Source organism: Pan paniscus, chromosome 11 (genome assembly GCF_029289425.2).
Source record: "Pan paniscus chromosome 11, NHGRI_mPanPan1-v2.0_pri, whole genome shotgun sequence".
Classification (NCBI taxonomy): Eukaryota; Metazoa; Chordata; class Mammalia; order Primates; family Hominidae; genus Pan; species Pan paniscus.
In genome coordinates, this window is record NC_073260.2 from 120,638,828 (window position 1) to 120,664,331 (window position 25,504).

The following is a 25,504-nucleotide window of genomic DNA, read 5'->3' on the forward strand; positions in this document are numbered from 1 at the left end:
TCTGGGTAGAACCTTTGAAATGTTATAAAATCAGATATTACCTTTTAGCAAACCGAAAGGAAACACAGTAACTCCTGAGTTCAATGCTCTGTTAAGGACAAGCGCGTGATTTGACTGCAACATGAGTAAAATTGCAAAGCAAGAATATATAGAGACATGTTCTCTGTTCCCATTGTGGAGTTATTAGTCCCAACAAAACAAGGAGCAGAAGGAATTCCCTATTACTCCACATAATCGATTCATGAACTACTTTTTAAAAGCCTCAAAACATTTGAATGATTTTCTTTTTCTCCCTCATGTAGCACTTTCTACAAACTGATGTAAATGTTAAGATTTGCTAGAGCATGTAAATGCATCCAGTCTAAGAATGCACTGGAAACAGAAACCAGAGTGGCATGAGGTGACCCATATGTCCAAATGCGAAGTCCATCGAAGGAGAAGCAAAATCAGATGACCCCAGTGTGCTTCTACAGTCTTTCTTGTGATTCTTGGTCCTTTTTTTCTGACCTTTCTTCTACTTTTTTTTTTCCTATTATCTTCCCACCTAAATTTTAAAATTAGATTTAACTGTTTCACAACCTAAGGTGTGAAACTACCACAGTTTAGTTCTTTCCTTTCTTCTTTTATTTTCTAGTTCTTTTGTTTATTTTATTTCGTCTTTTTAAAATCCCACCAAACTGTATCTTTTCAAGATTAAGGTGACCTAATGATCCCTAGAATGTTGCTGCTCAAAGTATAACCTCCAAACATTCACCATTTAGAAGTATCACCTGGGAGATTGTTAGAAATGCAGGATCTCAGGTCCCACCTAGCCCTCCTGAGGCAGAGTCTGTGTTTTAACAAGTCTCCTAGGTGAAGCTGGGAAGCACTGCTCGAGAAAGAAGCTTTCAGAACTAAATCCCAGCTGAATTCATGCATCAGATTTCTCACCTCTCCTCAAGTGTGTAAGGTGGCCCTTTGACCATCTTTTTCTGAGTCACAGAAGTAATCTTTCACTTATAGCTTTTGAAGTTACGTGCTTGATTCAAGTGGACTTGAACTCTTGGACTTATTGTGGAAGTCACTTTGACAGTATCTGCAGGATTAAAAGTAGTTGCTGATCCTCCCGCCCATGCCTTTCTTCTCTTTGGGTTGTATGTGGAGATGTGAACTGGCATATACTTCGTCAGTCAGTTCTTGCTGCATGTCTTAGCATCAGCCATCACTAATGGGATTAATTGGTCTTAATTGATGGAATTGTGAAAGTGTGTACCTCCCAGGGTCACAAACACTAAGCCTTAATTCAAATTAAATGTATATTTTAAAAAGCATGTCTGGCATCATAGACTCCTTTCTGTTTGGGTTTAGTTGACATTAGCAATGGTATGGAAACCTGATCAGGAAAGGTTTGCTGTTATTACTGCTTTGAATATGAACTTATGCTTCTCAGCACTCTAAGTAACTAATTAGGGGAGGGAGTAATATTCTACTTAATTATTGGTTACACATATAGAATAAATCCTATTTTAATGGTGTCTTAATGAGCCTTTCATTTTTAGAACCTTACACAAAGCCTCTAATAGAAAGGGAAAGTAATATTTCAAAGGTCATCTTAATGCCACTTAATGTCAACAATCGTAATCAAGCCAATATATGTAGATGGTGATTACAGTCCAGTTATGATTATTTAAATATAAAATAATCTAAATTAGCAAAGTGGAACAAGCTAAGATTCTTTAGGTTTGCAATAACTTAAAGTTTCTAATTAAAGTTTGTTACTTGAAAACAACCTCAGAGTTAAAGAACTCTTTCTCAAAGTGAGGCTTCATGCAGTGCAGTATTTTCAAGACCCATGAGTGTAAGTTCTGTCACTGACAGTTTCATGCCCTCTTCCCATATGTGTCCGCAAAGCCACTGAAATGTGCAAACAGAAAATGATGGCTCCCCTTCTGTGCTTTTTCTCAACAGGGGAATGTAATGGGCAGTAGAAGTATGGGATGTTTTATGGGTCAGGAGGCCACCGAGGGAACTTGTGGGCACACCTGTTTCAGAACCCGACATCTGCCTGGTGGCAGATTAAAAAGTTGGGAATTTAAAGAGTCTCCAGTAAGAGATGGAGAGTCTGAGATTTTGTCCTTTTTGCCCTGCTCTGGAATGGAGATGCCTTTTCCATCCTAGGACGGTTGCTAGTCCATGTGACCCTTGTCTGAATTAGAAATGGGTAGATTCTGCAAAATGCTTTACTTTTGTCACAAGATTTTCATCAATAAATGGACAGTGATCACAGTATGAATGGCTTTCCCTAACTCACCTGCTCACACTGTAGTAGCGTTCATCAGAATATCAGAATCTTATGGGGGGCTTGTTAGCAGTCAGATGGCTGGGCCTCACTCCCAGCGTTCTGATTCTGGGGTCAGAGAATGTGTATATCTGACAAGTTCCCAGGCGATGCCAGTGTTGCTCGTCTAGGGACCCCATCTTTGAGAACCACTCCTCAGGGGTGCGTCAGTATGTAACCTGCCCAGCCGTACACGTTGACCTTGCTTTCATGCACATAGAACTTACTCAGTATTTTTTGGGAAAAAATAATGCTATTTAGATAAAATTACTAACATAGGGGAAATTTTCTAGCAAGGAGCTTGGTATGGAATAAATGCTTAATGCACACCAGGCCCCTTTTCCTCCATTGCTGCTCCCCACACTGTCACCCTGCATTTGTCTCCCTTGTGTTCTATTCAGCCACCTTCTGTTTCCTCCTTGGATTCTGAGAGTTTGTTTGTTGGTTCATGTTTCTCTTGTTTTCCTGTATGTAGTCTGTTTTTGAACCTCGGGCAAACTCTGGCCTCATCATTGAGTCATGTGTCACTGAGTCCTGGGCTCATGGTTCCTACAGCTAGCCCAGGAAGCAGAAGACCTGAAAATAGGATATTGTTCCATTTGGGTAGGAGTTGTCCAGTGGCAGCGACACAAGCATCAGTTGACAGTTTTGACCTTAGATCTCAGGATGGACTTGAACTTTAGGAACCTCGATGAGAAAGCATCTGGCCAAACCCAAGGAAACACTCTTAATGTTCCTTGCTTCCCTAAGCTTAGATGTCAGTTTACAAAGTGAGACATGCTTGCTCATTAAAGAATTGGAAAACGTGAAAAAAAAATAAGAAGGATAAAAGGCATCCATTTGCCCCAAAAGTCAAAGAATCCAATTTTGGTATATTTTGTAACAATCTTTTATAAGTCTACCTAAATGTTGTTTTATTTTTAATGCATTTGCATTTAATTGAACTTATAAATCTAGCGGTAAAACTGCCTGAGGGAGGGGAAATTCTTGTGATGAATTACAGGGTTATTCCCATAATAAATGATAATGATTCATGATAAAATTATTTGCTTTCAAGTTTCATCCAGACGCCATTAGAGAAATGAACAGCACCTCCTTTCTCTTTCTGCAGAATTGTCAATGTGACAAGTTCATTCAGGTGTAGTGCCCTGCACACTCCTGTGATGAGTTGGATATTTGGCACCTCACCAAGGCATTTATCAATCCTTTAGTGCCTGATTTTACTGGTCTTGGGTTCCATGGTTCCTGCAAGTGAATTCTTCAACAAGAGTGAGTTGGGGGTGTATGTTATGAGCCCCTGACTACATGAAACTGCCTTTCTTCTTCTGCCTTTATTCATACAACATGGTGAGGTCAAACCATTCATTCATAATCTTTTCCCCGAGAATACTGTAATGCTGTTCTATTGTCTTCTGCCCTTTCTTGTTACAGAGGAAACATCTGATATCAGCTGGATTTTGATTATTTTACAGATAATCTTTTTGTTGTCATTTTCAGTCTAGGTGCCTATATTTTCCTCTATCCTTGCTATTTGAAAATGGTCAGGATGTTCTGAGATATTGTTCATTTTGCACTGATTTGCTTGGAATGCAATAAGCCCTTTGGTCTTTGATTGTTGCTTCTGTTAAGAGTAATAATAGCAATTAGTTGGGTTTTAACTGAATATTCAAGTGGACATTTAACTGGAAAGACTTGGAAATGGTATTCTTACATATAGTTTATGTCTTATCAAGTGAACAGTTTGAATTAATCAGAGACATGTCTTGGATCCTTCTAATCCCTCTATGGTAGAACTAGGGATGTTGTTTTATCCTGTACTCACAGAAACCTCATTAATCTTATTCTAAAGTAGTTCTCCGCTCTCATCCTGGTGCTGAAACAATGCAGCTTTCCCTCAGATCAAGATCTGAGGTGACTGTGGAACAGAGTGGATATGGGGCCTACTCAGGTTTGGGTATGTGCCCCTGGAGCTGGCCCCAAAATGGAATCCACCCTACAAAAGAGCCTTGCTAAGAAGCAGGCTACAGACTTGGCGTGTCTAAAACCACAAGCTCACTTCAGACCTAAGTGTGGTCCACCAGGTGATTCCAAGTCAAATAAACTGAGCTCCAAGAGTTTTCTCTGAGTCGTCATTCAAAGAGAACCCTAAAAACAGAGGTTTGGTCAGCAGAGGCCTCTTAGCTATGAGTTGGGATTTAATGTTGAGCCCCTTTATTCTTAAATTTGAGAGTCACTTGAAAAGCTGCAGAAATGAGCCCCTTAACTCCACTCTCCCTCTAGTGACGTTTCCTTTCACTCTGCTGAAAAAGTAGTTGGCTTCGTCAGCACTCATCTTCTGCTCAGGCTAAATTTATTTTTATGTGAAATAGAAATCAGGAAAACACCAAAATTATTTTAAGCAAAATATCAAAATTGAAATAAACCAACATATGTCTGTGAAACATGTATAACTCTCAATCAAAAATAAGTGCAACTTTCATAAATTTCTTAAAATACTCCAGCATGCAAAATCTGGACAACTTAAATAGATGGAGTTATGACATGTTTAATTATTTTTTTTTACTTAGTTCGTCCCTTATTTAAAGATGAAAATTCCAATAACCAAAACCTGGCCAGCTCTAGATCATTCTGTTGTGAACAATGTCCTCTACCATCTATTATAGTAAGTAAGAGAACCAAAGAGTTTCATACAATTTCTTGCAGCAAGGTTAAGTTATACCTGCTAATTTTGAATGGGAACCATCTGGAACTTACCTTCCTTCCTTACCCACCCTCACCCCCCTGCATTCCTCTATAAGAAGTGAGGCTTCTTAATTGCTTTAAATGTATTATGCTTTTTTCCAGTAGGTGTTCTGTATTTCTCAGTTTCCCTTCCAGTGAGAACTCAGATGGGATTAAAACTGTCTAAGGAACATAACTATTCTGGGGGTTAGCACCAAAGAGAGAGTTAAAAGATAAATCCCCATCTCACCTTTATGCTTCATTTCTAGGCTTTCTCTAACACATTTTCTTTATTAGATTGTTACTTCAAGGATTGGAATCACTTTGACCCTATTAATAGTAGCTGATATTTTGCCCTCAGAAGACATTGAGTAAATGTTACTGTCAATAAATATTATTGACAAACCAGTGACACATTTATTGAAATCTTAAGCCTTTTATCTTCTTTTCCTCATGAATTAGATAATGAAATGTCTAAAAAGTAAAAAAAGATTAAAGTATTACAGTACTTTTTTGGAAAATGATTTCACACTAAATGAATTGTCTTTTAGCTTCCTTTATAAGAGCCTGTTAAAAACTTTATCTCATTAGCCTTGGCATTACCATATACATTAACATGGTCACTCTTTTGAGGGTTGGAAAAAACTTACAAATATAGTTAAGGAAATTTATGATCATATTGATCTAGTGGACACATGTCTTTTTCATCCTGGACTCTCAAATCTTCAATTCTCCTTTTTCTCATATATCACTCTGACTTTTTTTTCTTATTAGTTTATTAGTTGTCAGAAAGTTTCTTCCTTTCCAGTTCCTTCAATTTAGACCAATTTGGAAATGGAAAAGTGTGTTAATTTTTAATAAATCTTTAAGACACACATTACTGTATTTTTATTAACAGAGCCAGATGGCTCACGGTGAATTTTCTCTGACATAAGTAAATCACAGAAATCAGTTTGGGACCCAAATCTAATACAGAAAGTAGCATGTATATTCAGCGGAAAAATGCAGTTCACATAAACATTCGGATATTTTTAGGAGCAATATTTATTACTGTTTGGATTTGATTTTATTTTATCGTTTTCGGCAAAGTACCAACTAAGAACATTTTTCTTTTGCTGTCCCCCAGACTCAAACATTCAAGGTCCTTCTCAACAACCAAAAATTGTTTTCTTTTTGCAGTTTGAAGGTTGCGAGAAGGCCTTTTCAAGGCTTGAAAATCTCAAGATCCACTTGCGGAGCCACACAGGCGAGAAGCCGTATTTGTGCCAGCATCCGGGTTGTCAGAAGGCCTTCAGTAACTCCAGTGACCGCGCCAAACACCAGCGGACGCATCTGGACACGGTAAGAATGGCAGGAGCTTTCCAGTTTCCAACCCAGCGCCTGGTGTGAGGAAGTGCCTGCTTGATAGTGGGCTGGTGAAGTGTTTGCTTTATGGTCTGCAGGTTACAGGGACAATGCCAAGGGCAGCAGTGGAGCCTGGTAAAAGGCCAGATGGGGCCCTATTTGGCTGTTTCATTTTTCTGTAGCAGCGGGTTATTCTAAATATTACAACCTCCTGGGACAGAAGGGTTACTTGGTCACCGCTGTGTACAAAGCAAAAGCAGTTTAGGGGCTGTCATGTAGTAGATTTTAGTACAGAGAGTGGTCAGGAGAGACTGGCATTAAAAACAGTATTCAGATATCAAGTCGGTAATGTGTGCTATTGCTAGGAATATGAAGCAGTTTTTGTTTGTTTTTCTTCGTTTTTTTTTCTACCCTGGTTCTTTCCCTCTTGACATAGAACTTTGCAGCTAGAATGATTTTCAAGAGTGAATTTGGCCCTTTGCTTTAGAAACCACCTGGTATTTTCACCTTCAGCTGATCTAAGAAGAAACAGCAAATCTTTCCCAAGAGTTCACTTTCCTCATGCTTCCTATCTGTTAACAGCCACATATTCTTTGACATCAACCCTATGAGAACAATTGATTTTCATTATTACACCCTTAAGTCCCTTAATGCTACAACATTTTGCTCATTCCCAAATGCGTTTTCTATGATTCTTGTCTTTTATTTTCTCAATTATGTTGATAGCCCTCCTTTGCATTTCCCAGGTTTTGATGCCATTTTCCTTACACTAGGCCAGGTAGACTCTATGTAATTTCACTGCGCTTAACAAAGCCATCAGGATAAGTGTATTATACACATCACAGATCTCTTATCCCACATTCTTGCAAATAATGTATTCATGACAGTACTTTTTTGGTGTTAACATTCTGATGTCTATTATTAAAATACACCAGAGTTTGAATTTTGAAAAGATACTGTTATTTCTACACACCTTCTCATACATATTTAAGATTCTTCTGATGTTATAGTTGACATATTTATTAAATTTTATATTAGTCTCTATTAGTCATATTCATAGAAGTCATTTTAGCTATATGTCACATAACCTTTCTAAACAGAATTATCCCCTAATATGCATAAATGTGATGGTTTGCCTAGTAAATATCTCAAATATAATTAGAGCAACATGGGTGTAGGATGGACCCAGTTTCTACTCTACCTGAATTCAGTGATTTTAGGACCAATAAAATGGAACACTAAATGAATACATGTGGTGAATAGTGGGATTTTTCTAAGTAGAAAAAGAAAAAAAAAGAATAAATTGTGTTAAAATGCCCTATTTTGCTGTGCCTAAAATGGTCTTGGTGGGATCCAATAAATTTTCCAAGTCGTCATTAACCTTTATCATGGAAGAATGAACATTTATGAGACAAGATTGTCTTGAGAATTTGCTTCTACTCCAGCTAGTTATCTGTAGTTTGCAAGAACTATTGTGAGGCTAAGTGTTATGGTTTCGCACTGCCCTCCTTTGCTTGGAGCTAATTTTAGCTAATCAAGCTAAGAGCATTTTCAGAAATCATTTTGGAATAAAAATATATATCTTTTTAAAAAACTTTTGAGGAAGGCTACCTAATATAGTGGTTTCCTGATTTTTGTTAATGCAATAGCTTTTAAAACTCAGCTATTTTTTTTTGGAAAAATTATTTCTATATTGAATATTTTTAAAGCATCATTTTTTCCTTTAAGCTCCAAACTAGCTCCTGTTTAAATTTTTTACTACATTTAACAAATTAGTAAGCTCTTTTAAAATCATATAGAAATCACACACTTGATTTTAAAAACAAACTATACTTGATTGAAGAATTTATTATTTAAATTTAGGTCCGTGTTCCCTTTCATTAATCACTCCTTATAATACTGTCAGAATTTTGGATAAAGTATCTTTCTTCAACTAAGTGGATTCCTTATTTGTAGAAAAATGGTTTTCCCATAAAGATTACTGAGTTCCTAATTCTAACCCTTAAAAGTTGTATTAATTAATCTCTCTATTAGCATCTTAATATCTACACAGTAATTGTACAGTACAGGTGGAAAATAACAAAATATATAGTTGGATGAAGTGTAGCATGCTAGTTAAAGCTTAGGTAACCTGAGATAAAATGACAGTTGCAGCAGTACTACTTAGATCAGTCCCTGACATTACTTTTTTGGCATACCAATCCTTCCCTAGTGGCTGACAACAAGAGAAGAAAGTGAAGCTCAGCTGAGAGGAACAGTGGGTGTGTAGTCAAACTTTCTCCAAGAACATCTCAAAATCAAACAGAAGCCTGGGCACGGTGGCTCACGCTTATAATCCCAGCACTTTGGGAAGCCAAGGTGGGTGGATCACCTGAGATCAGGAGTTCGAGACCAGCCTGGCCAACATGGCGAAACGCCATCTCTACTAAAAATACAAAATTAGCTGGGCGTGGTGGCACATGCCTGTAATTCCAGCTACCCGGGAGGCTGAGGCAGGAGACTCGCTTAAACTCGGGAGGCGGAGGTTGCAGTGAGCCGAGATTGTGCCATTGCACTCCAGCCTGGACAACAGAGTGAGACTCCATCTCAAAAAAAAAAAAAAAATCAAATAGAAAATGACATTACCAACCTAAATTGTGGTGACCATGGTAATAATAACGGCATCAATTTATATAATTTGTTAATAGTTATCAAGCCTTTTGTACATGTAACATCTCCTCTAATGCTCAAAGCATAAGCTTTTACAATGGGATCGCCAGTAAAGATCTTAGCTAGTTGCACTCCTGAAACCAGGGCAGGGTAGGGAAGGCTAGTGCAAGAAGGCTATGCAAATTCAGAAAAGATTCCCAGGTTAAAGAAAATCTTTGCTTACTCGGTAGAAACTAACTGGCAAGTGACTTTAGCCAATAATAAACTCACTATTTTGTAGAAACCATGAGGTATCGAGAACCTGGTTTATCCATTGTTCACTTTTAGATCCCTAGTCTGAAACACAGTGCCCAGCACATCCCGGAAGCATACTTTTGAGTGATTCAACCAACCAGTCAAACAGTCAGTAAATCAATGAACACAGCAGATAATCAAACATAGAATTCAAGTTTGGTATGTCAAATTAAGTTATATATTCATGATTTAACCTTGTTCTTGGAATCCAGTGACACAAAAAAAGGAGTGAACCGTAAATATGGCTTCTAGCAGATCAAATAATGTAATCCACTTATTTGTTGGCTCACAGAATGACATACATGCACATAAAAACAGAAGCAACATTAAAAAGAAATCAGATTAATCAGATTTTTTGTTTGTTTGTTTTGTTTTTTTTACTATAACAAGTTTCTAGAGCAAGAATCCCAAGACATGGTTTCAGGTCTCTTCCTTACATTTCACGTCATACAAGCACAGCTCTGTTACCTTACTTGATGAGACACTAAGCAGATCAGTTACTATTAATATATGTTATGAACACAGTTAATCCTGTGATTTTTAAATTTTTCATTTCTTGAATAGGCTGAAGATTTCGATTTATCTCACAACTGAAGAGTCATAGCCTCAAACTTTTGATAAGTTTAAGGGTCATAACAGAAATAGGTGCTGAAGTGTGAATGGATGTGAGGTGCTCTTAATTCATTCATTTCTATTATGTACTAAGCACGAGGGATGCAAAAATTAAAAAGTGCTGGGTGTGGTGGCACACACCTTTAATCCCAGCGACTCAGGAAGCTGAGGCAGGGGAATCACTTGAACCCAGGAGGCAGAGGTTGCAGTGAGCCGAGATTGCGCCACTGCACTCCAGCCTGGGCGGAAGAACAAAACAACATCTAAAAAAAAAAGGAGCCTAGACTCAGCCTTAAGCACCACACCTCACATCTCCCAGGAGCATGGGGGAAATGGAATAGCCAAAATGTGTGTTCTGATTGCACTCAGCCAAGAGCTTATTCACTTAACTCAGTCTCAACACCAGGGCACCTCTGCAACTAATATTATTAATGCTTCTTTGGATGATTTTTCTCGTGTCTGTTTGAAACCTACTGTCTCTTACTCACTTTACACTAATTTTCTCTTCTTAATTCTCTCCCTTTCTCTTTCTGAATCAGGTTTCTTCTGAAAAATACCCAGTTTTTTTCTGGACTTTTCTACAGCTTCTTTACCTGAACCCTTAAAGAATATGTGTTTACTAGTTTCTGACAGTACCAAAGATTATTCTCAGGGAAACGTAACTGTAAGTATGACTAGAGATGCTTACTAATAATTTCCACATTAAAAAATGCCCCAAGAGGTTTTGTGGTTAGAGCACACACTAAAGCAATCTCTTAGAAATCATCAAGGATAGGGCATCTCTTTGTTCCTTGAAAGTTTACCCTTCTCTTAACCATCATGCAAAGTTACTAGACTTTGTAATTAAAATGCATGAGTATTAGCTAGCATTTCACATCAGTCAATTGGTAACAGTTCATGCTCTGAAGTCAATAGTCTTTGAGTAAAACATTCCCCAGTTACCTTTATGATTTAACCACAGCTGTTTCTTTCTTTCTTTCTCATTTAGAAACCTTATGCTTGTCAAATTCCAGGATGTACCAAACGCTACACAGACCCAAGTTCCCTAAGAAAGCATGTGAAGGCACATTCTTCCAAAGAGCAACAAGCAAGGAAAAAGGTAATTTTAAAAGAGAATCTTCCAGTCGGGAAAAGCATGTTCAGATTATTCTTGTAGTACACGAAGCTTCTGCAGGGCACTTGAAATTCTTATACTTCTCATGGTATAACCTGCTTTAGACCGTTTGAGGAGGTGAGTCTCCCATGAAGTAATAGCAAGGCTATGGTTTGCATAGCTGATATGGCTATGGTTTGCATAGCTGCTATAGCTATGCAAATTTCTGGGAAAGGCTTGTATAAAAGGAATCAGAGAAAAGTAAGGAAAGTCCCTCAAACTGGAAAGCAACAAAAAGCTTTTATAGAAGTTAAGTTCAGATAGCTAAAGATAATTAAATTGGGAAAAACAACACCACAGAAATCCTTCTGGAAAGAAATGCTTTTTCATAAAATATCAATTGGCCAAAATCGTGAAGCTCTAATGAAGAAGGTAAGTACATCTCTAGGACAAGTAGAGAGCATTCTTTAAGCTTAGAGAAAAAGCAGATTTCTGGATTTGTATGAAAATCTGAAAAAGCAATTGAACTTAAAACCACTTTGACATTAATGAGGGGTTAACGCATTTTCAAAGTTCATAAAAATCATAATATCTTAGATTTGGAAGAAATGTTAGAGACCAACCAGCCTGTCCGCCTGGCTTGCTCTCCTAACTCCATAAGATGTCTAGCAAGTGGTTGACTGCACTGTGCTTCAACCCCTCCAGAGACAGAGAGCTTACTACCTTTCAAGGCATTTCCTAGTAACTTAAGTTTTTACATTTTTGGATCAGTGAGTATCTTCTATTCATGGCAGAAAACATGTTGAGCTGATCTTGGCTTTTTGAGTGTTTCATTGGTATTGAGATGGGTTCCTGATTCATTTGAGGGCCCTTTATAACAAATTTAAGGGCAGTTTGAGACTCAACGTATTTCAAGTGATTGAACCCCATGGCAAGGGTTTTCAGGTCACCGTGGCTTCTACTTAGAAATCTTGCATTCTTTCATGGTTTATAGGGATTTAACACTTTTATGTTGGGAAATGCTGTATAGTCTTCTTGTTACTTGAGATTTTTTTTTTCTTCCTTGAGAAGTGTTAGCACAATGCCAGCCGAGGGTGTGTATATGGAAGGAATTTGACCCTTTCCCTGTGAGTTAGAAAAATGCTCAGTCAGGGGGATTTGATAGATAGTCTTAATTGCATACAAACCCACTCTTGTAAGTTAATTGTTAAAATCATTTTTTTCCTAGAAATGTAGTTAAATTTCTTTAATTGGAATCCCAGTAAATTGATATCTGTGATCATTAGACAGACGCTAGATATGCTTTTGTGTTTCAGAAAAGCAAAGGAACTGCTAAGTTAATTAATAATGTAAATAAAGTTAGAAAGCAAGTGCTTAGTCTTCTTAAAATAACACACCCTTTTTGCATGCTATTAACTACTTTCAGCAGAACCACCGTCTATTATTTTTGTTATCATCTGTATATACCTTATAAATTTGAAGTAATAAATGATATTTGTAAAAAACAAACCTTCTAGATGAGGGGGTTTTCTTCCCCCTAAATCTAATCATTTTTTGCCTCCAAGTTGTGCAAATGTGTAAGGTTTTATTGTAATAGTAAATCTATCATTAACATCGGAAAGTACCCTTGTAGAGATTAACAATTGTCACGGACATGAAAGAGTATCGGTCCCCTATCTAGACAAATAAGCAACACTGTGATGTTCAAGTTAAGAAGGTAACCTAGGTTGACAGATTTGGACACATAACGGGATATTTTCAGGAATTATTAATGGTTTCTCCTGTTCAAATTTGTTGTGTTTCAACCTCTGTATAAAGAAAGAGTAGTTTTAATTGCGTGAAAGATTATTGAAGCACTAACTGAAAAAAGAAAACCAGATCTTGAGACTACAAAATATTATTTTATTGACAATTTGCAGACACCCTTTAACAAACAATCTAAATAAAGAAGGGTATACTTTCAAGGAGCAGTATTGTAATCTCATGTCAAATTGCAGTGTTCTCTTAATTTTGTCTTATGTAAATGGAGACACTGTCTCTCAAATGGCTTAGCTTTTGATGTTCACTGTTTTCTGCAAGTGGTTGAATTGGATTTCATTGACTTGTTGACTCGCATTGCACAGCCCTTAGTGATAAGTTTGCAGTGTTTACTTTCCGATTTTAGCTTGCCTTTTTATCCAAAGATTTTAAAAATTCTTTATGAATCCATGATGGATTAATTTGCGGAAATTAAAATGATGAAAGTTGCTCCATCCAACAGAAAAAGGAAATGTCATTCCCGGAGAAGCAGTTGCTAATAAACCTGAAACTAGTCAATCCACATTTCCAAATCTTGTGCTGATATACCAGTGTGTAATATTTACATGGTACAATGTTGTTACTAGACCTTGGAGAGATTCTTATTGCTCACTCACATCAGGACTTGGTATTTGAAATATTTCCTGGCAGCAATTAAAAAAAAGAAACAATAAACCTTTTAAGGCAGAATTAAGATTATTTACGACTTTAATTAAAAATTGAAAACTGGCATCATTTCAAAAAAGCCTTTACAAAACTGTGAATTAATCAAAAATAACCATAAAAATTCCAAGGTGATAAAGGCACAGTGGAGTAATGGTCCTAGTCCTAGGGAATTGTTTTGTTGAAAAGAATAAAACCCTTTTCTGTCACACTCTGTTAGTCATGGACTTATTTAATATACCCTGCTTGCCTGCCTGCCTCTAATCCCCTTTGTAACCTCCCCCTAGACATTAAATGACATTATTTTGGTCTTAACATTGCCAGTTTTATGAGTCCTACTGTGGAATCGGGGCCAGTGACAAGGCACCCATAGCCATAGATAAATTCATGTGAGGAGGGGCAGGGATCTCATAAGTGATGCCCTGACCGTGGGCATGTGGCCCTTTCCCACACCTGTCGGATCCTACCGAAAACCAAGAAAAACCTGAAATCCCAGCTAAACATTATTCAAGCTGTGAAAAGAAAGAAAAAGAAGAAAAAAAAAAACTCTTCTGCAAAGGAATGGGGATAATTTGGTCCATTGCATGCAGAAGAGTAACTTTTCTCTTTGCATAATTCCTGCACATCCACACATCCCATCAGCCGATGTACAGACTTCTTTCATGGAATGTGCTTTGCAGATCTCGAGTCCATGAAATCAAGGGTTACACAGAAAAATGGGTAGCGAAATACTCAAGTCACCAACTGTGGTCTCCACAGAGAATAGAAGAAGTTCGCCTATAGAGCAAAGGGCAGAATCTGTCCTTCAATTCTGTCTGATAATGAGTAAGTGAAATAAGAGAAAACTAAGGCAATAAGCCACTTGAAATTTTCCTCAAGGCTATGAGCTTTATCAGAATTTTTCATTTTCACCTTGGAAGTGCCATAAGGAGGAGGGTTTCCTTTAACTCTAGACTGATATCGAAATGGACTTTTTAAAAGTGCATACAAAGGATGCCGGAAGTTAGAGGTGACATGAATCTTTCATCCATTTCACACTTCCACAAAGATTCAAACTTTACTTGTGATTTGTTAAATGTTTGTTAAACATTGACCTATGATCCACTGTGGCTGATGGCTTTCACTTTTGTGACCTCAAAACAGGCTGTTATAAACCAAGCATAGCATTTGAAATGGGTGCGAATGCAACACACATTTATATTTCCTACGTAGAGAACAGCTCTGTATTGCTTTCTGGCAAAATTAGGGCAGTCTATTTACTGTAATTCTTCATAGAGAACTGGTAACTTTTGGGAATCGGTTCAGAGCCACCACCACCTCTCCCCCACATATACTCAAAACCAGAAAATTTTCATTAAGTATCACATAAGCTTACCTTGCTTTGTACAGTTCTTTGAATCTTTAAGAGCTATGTGAAAATATATATTTTCCTTTAAATTGAAGCATATATTAAGTGGACTAATAAGGCACACTTTTTCTGTCAGTTGCTTTCAGTCATGGTCTGGACGGCAGATGGTGTATGCACAAGTGGGGTACATGATCAGGGCCACCCTAGATTTTGCAAACCCTTCTCATTTTTTTCCTTTCTTGTTTCTGCTCAGGAATAAATTAAAAATCAGTCATACTATTAATAGAATATTAGTAATAGGCACATATCACAGACATATCATCTCAAGATGAACTAGTCCACCTCTTCCTCTCACATTTTAGAAACTATATTAGAATGCACGTGACGGAGAGTGATGCTGTTATAGGGATGACATTCAAACAGCACTGATTTTTTAAAAGTGAGTCACAAACTTCTGTACTTTAATCATTGTTGATGATGCATTACTTACCTCACACCTCAAAATGATGGTGAGACATACCTGAATATCCTGATGCTCTCATTTGAAAGTAACTTACTTAAATAAAGGCTCTGGGAGATGCTTTTGTAACACAAGTGTTTTTGGTTAGAAATTTTTATGCTAATTAATAATTAAACTCAAGTGAAAAAATAAGCCATCTTAAATTTAACCCTGTGCCAATAGCAGTGATTTGGAGTTGAAACCAGTTGCTTGGAGGCTTCCCTTTTAAGTAGACCCAATATGATGCCAGCTATGCTTTCCAGAGCATTTTGATGCTACATGGTGATGGGAGCTATTTAGAAAGAGGTAAGAATCCACAATTTGCAGGATTTGGGAGAGGTTGTCAATGAAAGTGACCACTTAGTAAGAATAAGCTTCTCTTCCTTTCTTGAGTGATCAGAAAAGCTGTCTTTGGCCTTTCAGTAAATACAGAAAAATATCGAAAGATATCTACCACCATCTCTGGGGTAATGGTCCAGGATCTTATTTCATGCTTAAAGCTGTTGCCCGAGGTGTGCGCTTTAGAATACGTTCCACAGAATGTTATTAGATATTTCTTTTAAAAAGTTTTTTTGGTCATATAAATTTAGGACACACTAAGTTAAGTACTACCCAAGGGTTTCTTTCTTGCAATAGTTCTCAGAGCCTTGGATATACCAGTATTCCAGAAGGAAGGTAACATTAGGCTTTGCTCAAAATTATTTGGCCAACTAAACCATCTTTGTTTTTCTCCAGAGATCTCAACAAACTACTCTTCTACTACATTGTTTGCAAAGTATAATCTCAAGGAATATCATTTATTCTACTCAACAGATATTTATTGAGTACTTACTGCGTGTCAGGCACTAGGTTAGATCCAGAGATACAAATGTGTATAAGACAGACAAGTTCTGTGCTCTCATAGATTTACATTATCTTCATGAAAGTCCAACAACAGTAAAAAAAAGAAACAGAAAATCAGCAACATAAATACAGATAAGGAAACAATAAGGGAACTGATACGGATGTTAACAGAGGGTGGCCTATTGAAGTGAGATGGGCAGGAAAGGCCTCTCTGAGGAGCTGATCATATTTGTAGTGGGAACTCATTCAAATGACTAATTTAGAAATGAGGCCAGGCCCAATGGCTCATGGCTGTAATCCCAGCACTTTGGGAGGCCGAGGTGGGTGGATCACTTGAGGCCAGGAGCTCAAGACCAGCCTGGCCAACATGACGAATCCCCATTTCTACTAAAAATACAAAAAAATTAGCCAGGCATGGTGGCGTGTGCCTGTAATCCCAGCTACTTGGGAGGCTGAGGCAGGATAAATCCTTGAACGCGGGAGGCAGAGGTTGTGGTGAGCTGAACTGTAATCATTGCCACTGCACTCCAGCCTGGGTGACAGAGTGAGAAGACAAAAGAAAGAAAGAAAAGAAGGAAGGAAGGAAGGAAGGAGAGAGAAAGAAAGGGAGGAAAGGAAGAAAGAAATGAAAAAATATACATTGGCTGCAAATTTTTAAAAAGCATTGCAGGCCGCGTGCGGTGGCTCACGCCTGTAATCCCAGCACTTTGGGAGGCCGAGGCAGGCGGATCATGAGGTCAGGAGATCGAGACCATCCTGGCTAATATGGTGAAACCCCCGTCTCTACTAAAATACAAAAAATTAGCCGGGCGTGGTGGCTGGCGCCTTTAGTCCCAGCTACTCTGGAGGCTGAGGCAGGAGAATGGCATGACCCCAGGAGGTGGAGCTTGCAGTGAGCAGAGATTGCACCACTGCACTCTAGTGTGGGCGACAGAGCAAGACTCCATCAAAAAAAAAAAAAAAAACAAAAGAAAAAGCATTGCTTTAGTCACAATACTATACCTTCCTGTTTGAGCTTTTAAAAAAAGAACCTGATACTACTAAACTATAGCAATAGATGTTAGGATCATCTTAATTTGTTTTAATTGTACCTTTCTGCAGCCTGTCCTCCTTAACGGAGATGGCACTCAATTGAGGGACTACATGCTAGACAGTGAAAAGCATAGCTTAGTGCTCCCATCTAAGAAAATGACCCAGATGGTTAGCATTTGTGATTCTCTGAGTACACTCTGCCCTCACTTAATGGCCTCAGTAGGTTCTTGGAAACTGCAACTCTAAGCGACATGATGTATAACAAAACCAATTTTACCAAAGGCTAATTGATAAAACGAGAATTAAGTTCCTAGGGCATATTTCTGGTCACAAAAACATCATCAAACTTCTAAATAAAGATCTCAAACACTTTTAACATTAAACATTGAAGTGAATGTGAGCTTATGTACTTTTAAGAAAGATAATTAAAAGCAAGTACAAAACTTATTTTCCCAATTGTTTAAGTTCAAGGTTGAGGGTGGCTGGATCCTACCCCAACAGTTCAAGGCCTGGAGAGGATTCCGTCTCATCACAGTGATCGCGCGCACACACACACACACGCGCGCGCACAGGCACACACACTGACCATGTAGACACACCCATTCACCTAATGGTAACATCTTTGGTACATGGGAGGAAACTAGAGTACCTGGAGAAAACCCATACAGACATGGGGAGAACACTTCACACAGACACCAGCTCTGGCCAGGAATCAATTTTTTTTCTCATCAGCATTATAAAGACACCACGTTATTCCAGGACCTGCTGTACTCAGTACAGGCGAGGCCCATGCCAGCTCTGAGGATTCAGAAACAAGACCTGGCCCCACTCTCCTGAAGATTACATTCTAACAAAAGACACACCGGGAGATGCCAGCTTTCAGTACAGTGGGGGAAATGCTATGATAAAATCATGCAGAGAAAGCTTCTGGAACATGGAACTTGGGAGTTCCTTTGCAAATGATAGAGATTGTTAAGGAGTAGTCTTATATTTACTGTCTGAAAGCAGTAAGGAGATCAGTATTATTCTTTATTACATTACAATATTTTGTCAAACGTAACAAAGTAGTTTTATTTCTATTCCCCCTGAAAATTGGTAATTGGGACCAAAAATAGGTTTTTGGGACACAGTTCTGGCCAACTGTGTAAGGAATGACGACCCTCTGACAGGTGTTTTAATGAGCTATTCAGGCTGTACAGTGCCTAGCACAGCTACCTTATGGAAAGAGTTCCTAGATAATTGTTTTTCTGATTGACTGACAGAAGCCTTCTAAGCTTCTTATTCCCTTTCTCTTATTAAATTTTGTGCATTCTTGATGAAAATCATTTTGGAATAAAAGTGTTTAGCTCAGGCTCTCTGCTACCTAAATATAGTGTCCTAAAATCTCATAACACAGCTCAGTATTGCCCTTCTCAGTCACTCCCTCTCCATCCCCACCAAAGTATTCATGTCCTTTGTGCAATTACTGCTCCCTCTTGTAGTTCTCTCTTGTCTTTCCTTTTCAGCTTCAGTTGAGCTATGTCATTGATATCCATGGGCAGTATCTTCCCATTTGTTTGTATCTTGGCTCTCTGATCTGTGAAGATTTGTTTTCAGGGTGACTTCACACAAGGGCTTGGATAAGCCTAACACAAAAACTTTTCATGGTGGATACCAGGCAGGTGGCCATGTTTTAGAGTGGTGTTTGGATTGGACATCAGAAGGTATGGGCTTCTTTTAAGCAGTGCCGTGAATTGCTTCAGGACTTAGCTTAAGTTACATTCCCCTGGTTTTTCCATTTTCCCTTCTTTGCAACTAGCTTGAAAGGCAAACATGGGGCCCCAGAAGTGAAAGGGGAGCTAGTTCCGTAGAAAGCATTGTTATGCCACATACCTGCAATCCATAGCAGTCTACTGTGCCTGACAACAGACCAGTAATATCCTTGGAAATATTTTCCTTCCTAAGAACTGAATATTCTTTCAGTGATTACTAGAGCCAGTCTTTCTGGGTCATATAGATACTCAGACAATAGCACAACAGAAGATCCAGACAAAGGAAAGCAAGCTGGAATCCAAGCTAGAGGGAATTTAAATCAAATTTGAACCTGTGAAATCTAATTATATTCAGGGGTTATTGACTTGGGGCTCATAGACCATGGGGAAAGGCCCATGGATGGCTGTGTTTTAGGAAGCTCATGAACTCCCAGAAATTATATGCAAAATGTATTTTTCTGGGGAGAGGCTCCATAGATTTTTACTGACCTCAAGTGATCCACCTGCCTTGGCCTCCCAAAGTGGTGGGATTACAGGCTATTCTTTTAACTATAATAGAAAAGCATGGCTTTTAGGATGGTTGCTTGCCACACTGCCACTACATGAGGTCTAGGCTATAGCCCATCAGCATTATATGCATCCTTAAATGTCACCTCATCCATCCTGCAGCCTAGTATGGGAGACACATTTAGGAAGTCCCAAAAGATATTCATAAAGCTTCTTCATGTAATCTTAAACTTTCTGACTTTTACGATAGTCTTTTTGGGTATTCCTGTTATTTAGCAACCCTAATATATTCAAACATCCTTGTACTATAGAGAAAAAAAAAAAACACCTTTCTGAAACACCTGCACATGGGCTCTACTGTCTTCCAAATGTGCTGCTGCTTTTCCATGGTGACCTTGCTGATGTCTGTGAAATTCTCCTTTAATATCTCTAGTTTCCCACAATTTTTTCTTATTACCCGGATTCCAGATTTTTTGGCGTATGGACTATATTCGTCTCTATGCTCTATATTTCATTCATGGTGTAGAGTACAGTGTCAGCAAGGGTCACAGTGAGGCTTGCAGTGCCATTTATTGGCTATTGAGATAGGCATTGAGGTAAAAAGGTCGACAAAGGAACCAGTGCTAAAGGGCCTTATGTGCCCTGCTAAGGTGTTAAACATATACAGTGGTCAGATCTGTGATTGAGAGAGATAATTATAGTGGTAATGTGGGAAACGAATTAGGTATTTACAGTGAAAGGAGACAAGGCAATTAGTTTGGTTGGCATATTTCCATTAATCAACAGTCTTTAGATAAGTGGCTCATCCAACTATGACTACACCCAGCCATGCTATCATCAGTTCTAGGTTTCTCAGTCTTTTCCAAAATGCTATCATGAGAGACTTTGCTAATTATCTTGGAATTCTAGGAGTGGCTTTCCACTAATGGTATCTAAAAAGGAAATGAGGATTCTCTGGTTGTTCCCAATGACCCCATCCTAACTCCAACTGACTTCCTTCCTTCTTTACTGCTTGGCAACCCATTATTCTTCGTAGAATCTTTCCAACCATAAAGTTGAAGCTTTCTGGTCATTAGATACATTTCTAGGCTCTTTTTTACCTTACTGAAATTGGAGATATGCATCTCTTTCTCCATTTTTTTGGCTTTATCTCTTTATATTTTTTCAAAGCATACTTTTATAATCACCTTTACAAGTGTTTTTGGTAGCAGAGTTTGTGAACACTTAGAACCTTGAATTCCCTGACTAGCTAGATGAGCTCTCTTGTTAACTTCTCTCCTATCCTTCCCCACCTTACCCCCAGCAATTATTTTTCCGCATTTCGCCTTCACCACTCCCTCCTGTAGAAAAAATATAAATAAGCCAGGTAGTAGCAGTGTTGTTATATCATGCTCAGAGTCCATTCTTCTTTTTAAAATTACATAAGCGATGCCTATCTGTGTAAAAAAAAATGAGGACATATGCAAACTTTCATTGAAACCAAGACACCATTGATTGTAAGTCTTGTCTTGATTTCAGAGATGTTAACATATATTTTACAATCAATGAATCACAGTGGCTTAACTTTGGTGCCTATCTTTCTATATATTTTTTCCTGTCATATGCAATCATATTATGGGTCCCTCTGTTTTGATTCTTCTAAGTGGTATATAGTGAATATATTGCCTTGACAGTAACTATATTTTTAATGACTGCATTTTAAAAGATACACTGCATTTCACTTAACCAATTTTCTATTTTCAGACAATTAGATGATTTTAAAGATTGTACTATCATGAACAATTCTATAGTGCATATGCTAGTGTATAGATCTTAGTACATATCCTAAAGTGCTTCAAATAAATTCCTTACAACATATTGCCAAAATGACTTCCCCAAAATTTGTAACAGTTTGTTTGAATTTCTGTTAGGACTATATAAAACCAACTTTTTTCTTACACTTTACCAATGTGAAGTGTGAGAGTGTGTGTGTGTGTGTGTGTGTGTGTGTACACAGTATGATGGATGAATAATAGATGAACTATTGATATACAGTTCTTAGATTGCTGGTAGATTTGATTATTTCTTCAAAATTTGTTAACCATTTATATTTCAATTTTATATTATCTGTTGTCTTATTTTATGGATAATTTTTATATTGATTTGAAGTAACTATATATAACAGATATTAACTAGTTAATTGTCATAAATATTGCATATATTTTAGTAGTTTGCCATTTGTGAAACTTGATTTGCTGTGTGGATTTTTTAATCATAGAAAATTTACTATAGATATATTTTTATATATTTTTAGATTTTTCTCCCCCATCTAAAGGTTTCTGTTTTGATGTCACTTTTACAAAGGCCAACTCATTATTCCACTATTTTGTTTAAACTCCAGCTTTCTCCCATTTTAGTGAAACTACTCTTCTGATGGTGGTAGTTCTTGTTTTTTGTAAAGGACAAGTAAGGCTTTGGAACTGTGCCTGACTGAGTTTGAATCTTAGCTCTGACTCTGGGAGAAATTACTTAGCTTCTCTGAGCTTCAGGTTCCCATACTAAAACAACCTACCTCCACAGGGCGATTGTGTGATTCAAGTGAGACCATGCCTGTGAATGGACTTAGTGAAAAATCCAAACTGCAGAATGTAGGAGGTGCTCAGAACATAGTTTTGTCTTTTCTCCTGGACACAACTTAGTTAAATGAGAAGGGCACTTTCTTGTGGGTGATCTGAATACAATTTCAACTGTCCTTATTTCGAGATACACATCGCAGGCAGCTGTTGAACCGCACACCTTATCTTGAAGGAATAATGCATGACACCACTGTGCATAATCAAAACTTTAGCTCCAATTTGCTTTCAGATTCAGTGACAACCATACTGCAAAGTCCTGTAGGGTTGTGATGCAAGATCTTTAAGTTTGGTGGTAAAAAGGATAAAATGAGAAGTTTTCCTCATTTCAAATCTCTAAGGACATCACTGAGCTTTGAAAAAGGAGACTCAAAAGGAAAAATATAGGTAGAGAGCTGGCAAGGCACGAAGACAAGAAGCTCTGTTTCACAATAGTGCTTTGGGCTAGCCTAGCACACAAGCACCAGCTAGGCTATAGGAATTTAGATAATGTTTACCCATCGTAGACTTTGAATAGAAACTGTATTTTGAGATAATAGTGCAAAGGACATCCTTGACATTTCATTTCCTCATGTGTACATAAGCAAATACAGAAATCGGATTTCATTTCTGTGTACTCAAAATAGCAACCAAGGATCCAAAGATGATCCCCCACCTCTTCTTTAAAAAAAAAAAAAAATCCTGTTCTTTTATATTCAAAAATATGTCAAGAGTAAGTTCCTGAATTTCTGAGTCACAAAGACTCAGACACATAGGGAGCCCTAAATCATAGCATAAATGAACTGAGGAACCTAATGCTTCATAATATTTTCCCCATCTCCCATCTCTGTCCTCATTAATATTTCCCTTCCCCATAGAATATTAAGCATGAAATTGATTAGACACTTTAACATAGCAAAAACACTCACAAACTCAGTACCACTTTTATCTCTTCAACCATCACCAAAAGCAAGAAAGGGTGATTTGATATTTAAAACAGTCAGTAATGGCCGGGCACAGTGGCTCATGCCTGTAATCCCAGCATTTTGGGAGGCCGAGGCGGGCAGATCACGAGGTCAGGAGATCGAGACCATCCTGGATAACACGGTGAAACCCCGTCTCTACTAAAAATACAAAAAATTAGCCGGGTGTGGTGGCGGGCGCCTGTAGTCCCAGCTACTCAGGAGGCTGAGGCAGGAGAATGGTGTGAACCCGGGAGGCGGAGCTTGCAGTGAGCCGAGACCGTGCCACTGCACTCCAGCCTGGGCAACAGAGTGAGACTCTGTCTCAAAAAAAAAAAAAAAAAAAGTCTGTAATAGCATAATGGATGCCATTAGCTATTTTTATTCTCTTTAGTTATGAAATAACAGTTTAAAAGAAATGGGAGGGCCAACAATAATAATCACCAAATACCCGTTTGCTGGGTATTTTCATGGGTGTTTACTTTTTCAGTCTTCAAAACAATTCTACGAGGCTAGTATTACAATTAATATTGTGGCCTTCTATTAGGGATGGTAGAGGCTCCATGCTTTGAAGTATCTTTTCCAAAATTCTTCAAGCCCCTTTCTTGGTAACTGAGCCAATAGTACCATCCAGTTGGGGTATCCTGATCCCATTTCATTTCATTTTTTTTTTTTTTTTAATTTAAATTTTTTTTTTTTATTTTTTAACTTCTACTTTAAGTTCAGGGGTACATGTGCAGGTTTGTTATATAGGTAAACTTGTGTCATGAGGGTTTGTTGTACAGATTATTTTGTTGCCCGGGTATTAAGCATACTACCTATTAGTTATTTTTTCTGATTCTCCTCCTCCCATCTTCCACCCTCCCAACAGGCCCCAGTGTGTGTTGTTCCCCTATATGTCTCCATGTGTTCTCATGTTCTCACTTATAAGTGGGAGCTAAATGATGAGAACACATTTCATTTTAGAGATGAAAGACCTCAGGTTCAGAGACGTTAAATGACTTACAAAGCACATTCAGTAAGCAGTAGAACTGTACTCAAGCTGCATTTTTCTAACTCAACATACAGTGCTCTTTTGGCTTTACCATTCTGACTATGGCTGTCTGATTTCCCAACACTGAAAATTTTATAACTTATCAACAAGTTCTTGGCATGAATTCTATAGTGGCCTCTGTTAGAGGTGGTGGTAGATTTTCCCCATGCTTTGGAGTACCTAATTGAAAATTGTATAAGCTCTCCTCTTGGTGGCTAGGTCAGCAGTACCATCCAGTTGGGGCAATCTGATCCTACACTGAGACCCACATGGTCACTGTCCCCCATTCCATCCTTCAGGGCACTTTCCCACCCTCTTCCATATATGTAGGGTCAACTAAGTACCCCAAGGAGCTCTAGAACTCACACCTATGGGATCTTCCTGGGGTCTTATAAGCAGACCCTAATTCCAAAAGGTTGGTTGGTGAACATTGGTCATTGTAGCATTTCTTTAGCTGAATTGGTTGAAATTGGACCTCTACAGTGGTTCTGGCATTCTGATTGAGGGTGACTCAAATTGATTATATAGACAAGAACCCCACAGTTTTTGTTTTTTGTGTTTTGTTTTCAATGCCATGTGTATCCTAGGGATGGCCCTGTAGAGGGCAAGAATTACAAAGAGTCTGAGATTTTACCCTAGGTTACACACTAGCAAGTTAGCCTGCCACAGTTTCATGGATACTGGCAGGAGACATGAGACTCCTGGGTCAGAGTCTCAAAGGACAGTGTATTATTTATAATAATAGTGATAGCCAGAGTATCATCATTTTCTTATGCCAGTTGTTTAAGTCCTAGTTCCCATAAGGTACCATGAAGACGGCCAGGCACTAGGTTGTATTACAAGAGGGAAATTCTGAGCTTAGGGAATTTGAATCTTTTATAATAGACGTAAGCATGCTTGCCTTTTGATCAGGAGGGAGACACTGTCATGGTTTTTCAAAGCATCTTTGAAAAGATAGTTCAGAAAGATTGCCAGTCTCCCTCCCTGCTCACAAGACACATCATGGAGAATTGCCTCTCAATGTGAAGTTCTTGTTGGTCCTTCTTAATTGCAAATGTGCAAGGACAGCCAAACACTAATCCCAGCCTGCCCTCAAATGACCCTAAATATTCAGGATAGTCCTGAAATAAAAGTAGTTTCCAAAAGAAAAGACTGAAACCAGGAAAGAGGGAAGATGGATATTTGAAAGACATGACTCTATCTTGCCAGTGTGCATTTAGCCCTAAACATTTTCATCCACATTTGTTTGAGATTCTACAGTCCTGCCCATGAGTGCCATCAGTTATCTCATGATTTGGTAGACGTTCCTTACCACCCCCACCTGAAATTATTCTTAGCACTAGCCTTCTAGAAAGCATAAAATTGCCGCCAATACAATCATTCTTTTCAGTTATAGGATTATCTCCAGAAGATCCCTATTAGTTATTTTTTCATTGTATAGCAAAGGC

General features: G+C 38.2%; 1 protein-coding gene across 4 annotated transcripts in view; it reads left to right on the forward strand.

Annotated features, from left to right (window-relative positions):
- The window catches only part of GLIS3 (GLIS family zinc finger 3), a 491,641-nt gene that overhangs the window by 372,207 nt on the left and 93,930 nt on the right, over positions 1-25,504 (forward strand). For all 4 annotated transcript variants that reach the window (XM_034967077.3, XM_063594501.1, XM_063594502.1 and 1 more), the window contains exons 4-5: positions 6,218-6,379; positions 10,926-11,036. In XM_034967077.3, coding sequence (XP_034822968.1) covers positions 6,218-6,379; positions 10,926-11,036 — 273 coding nt within the window. The remainder of the gene's footprint in view (positions 1-6,217; positions 6,380-10,925; positions 11,037-25,504) is intronic.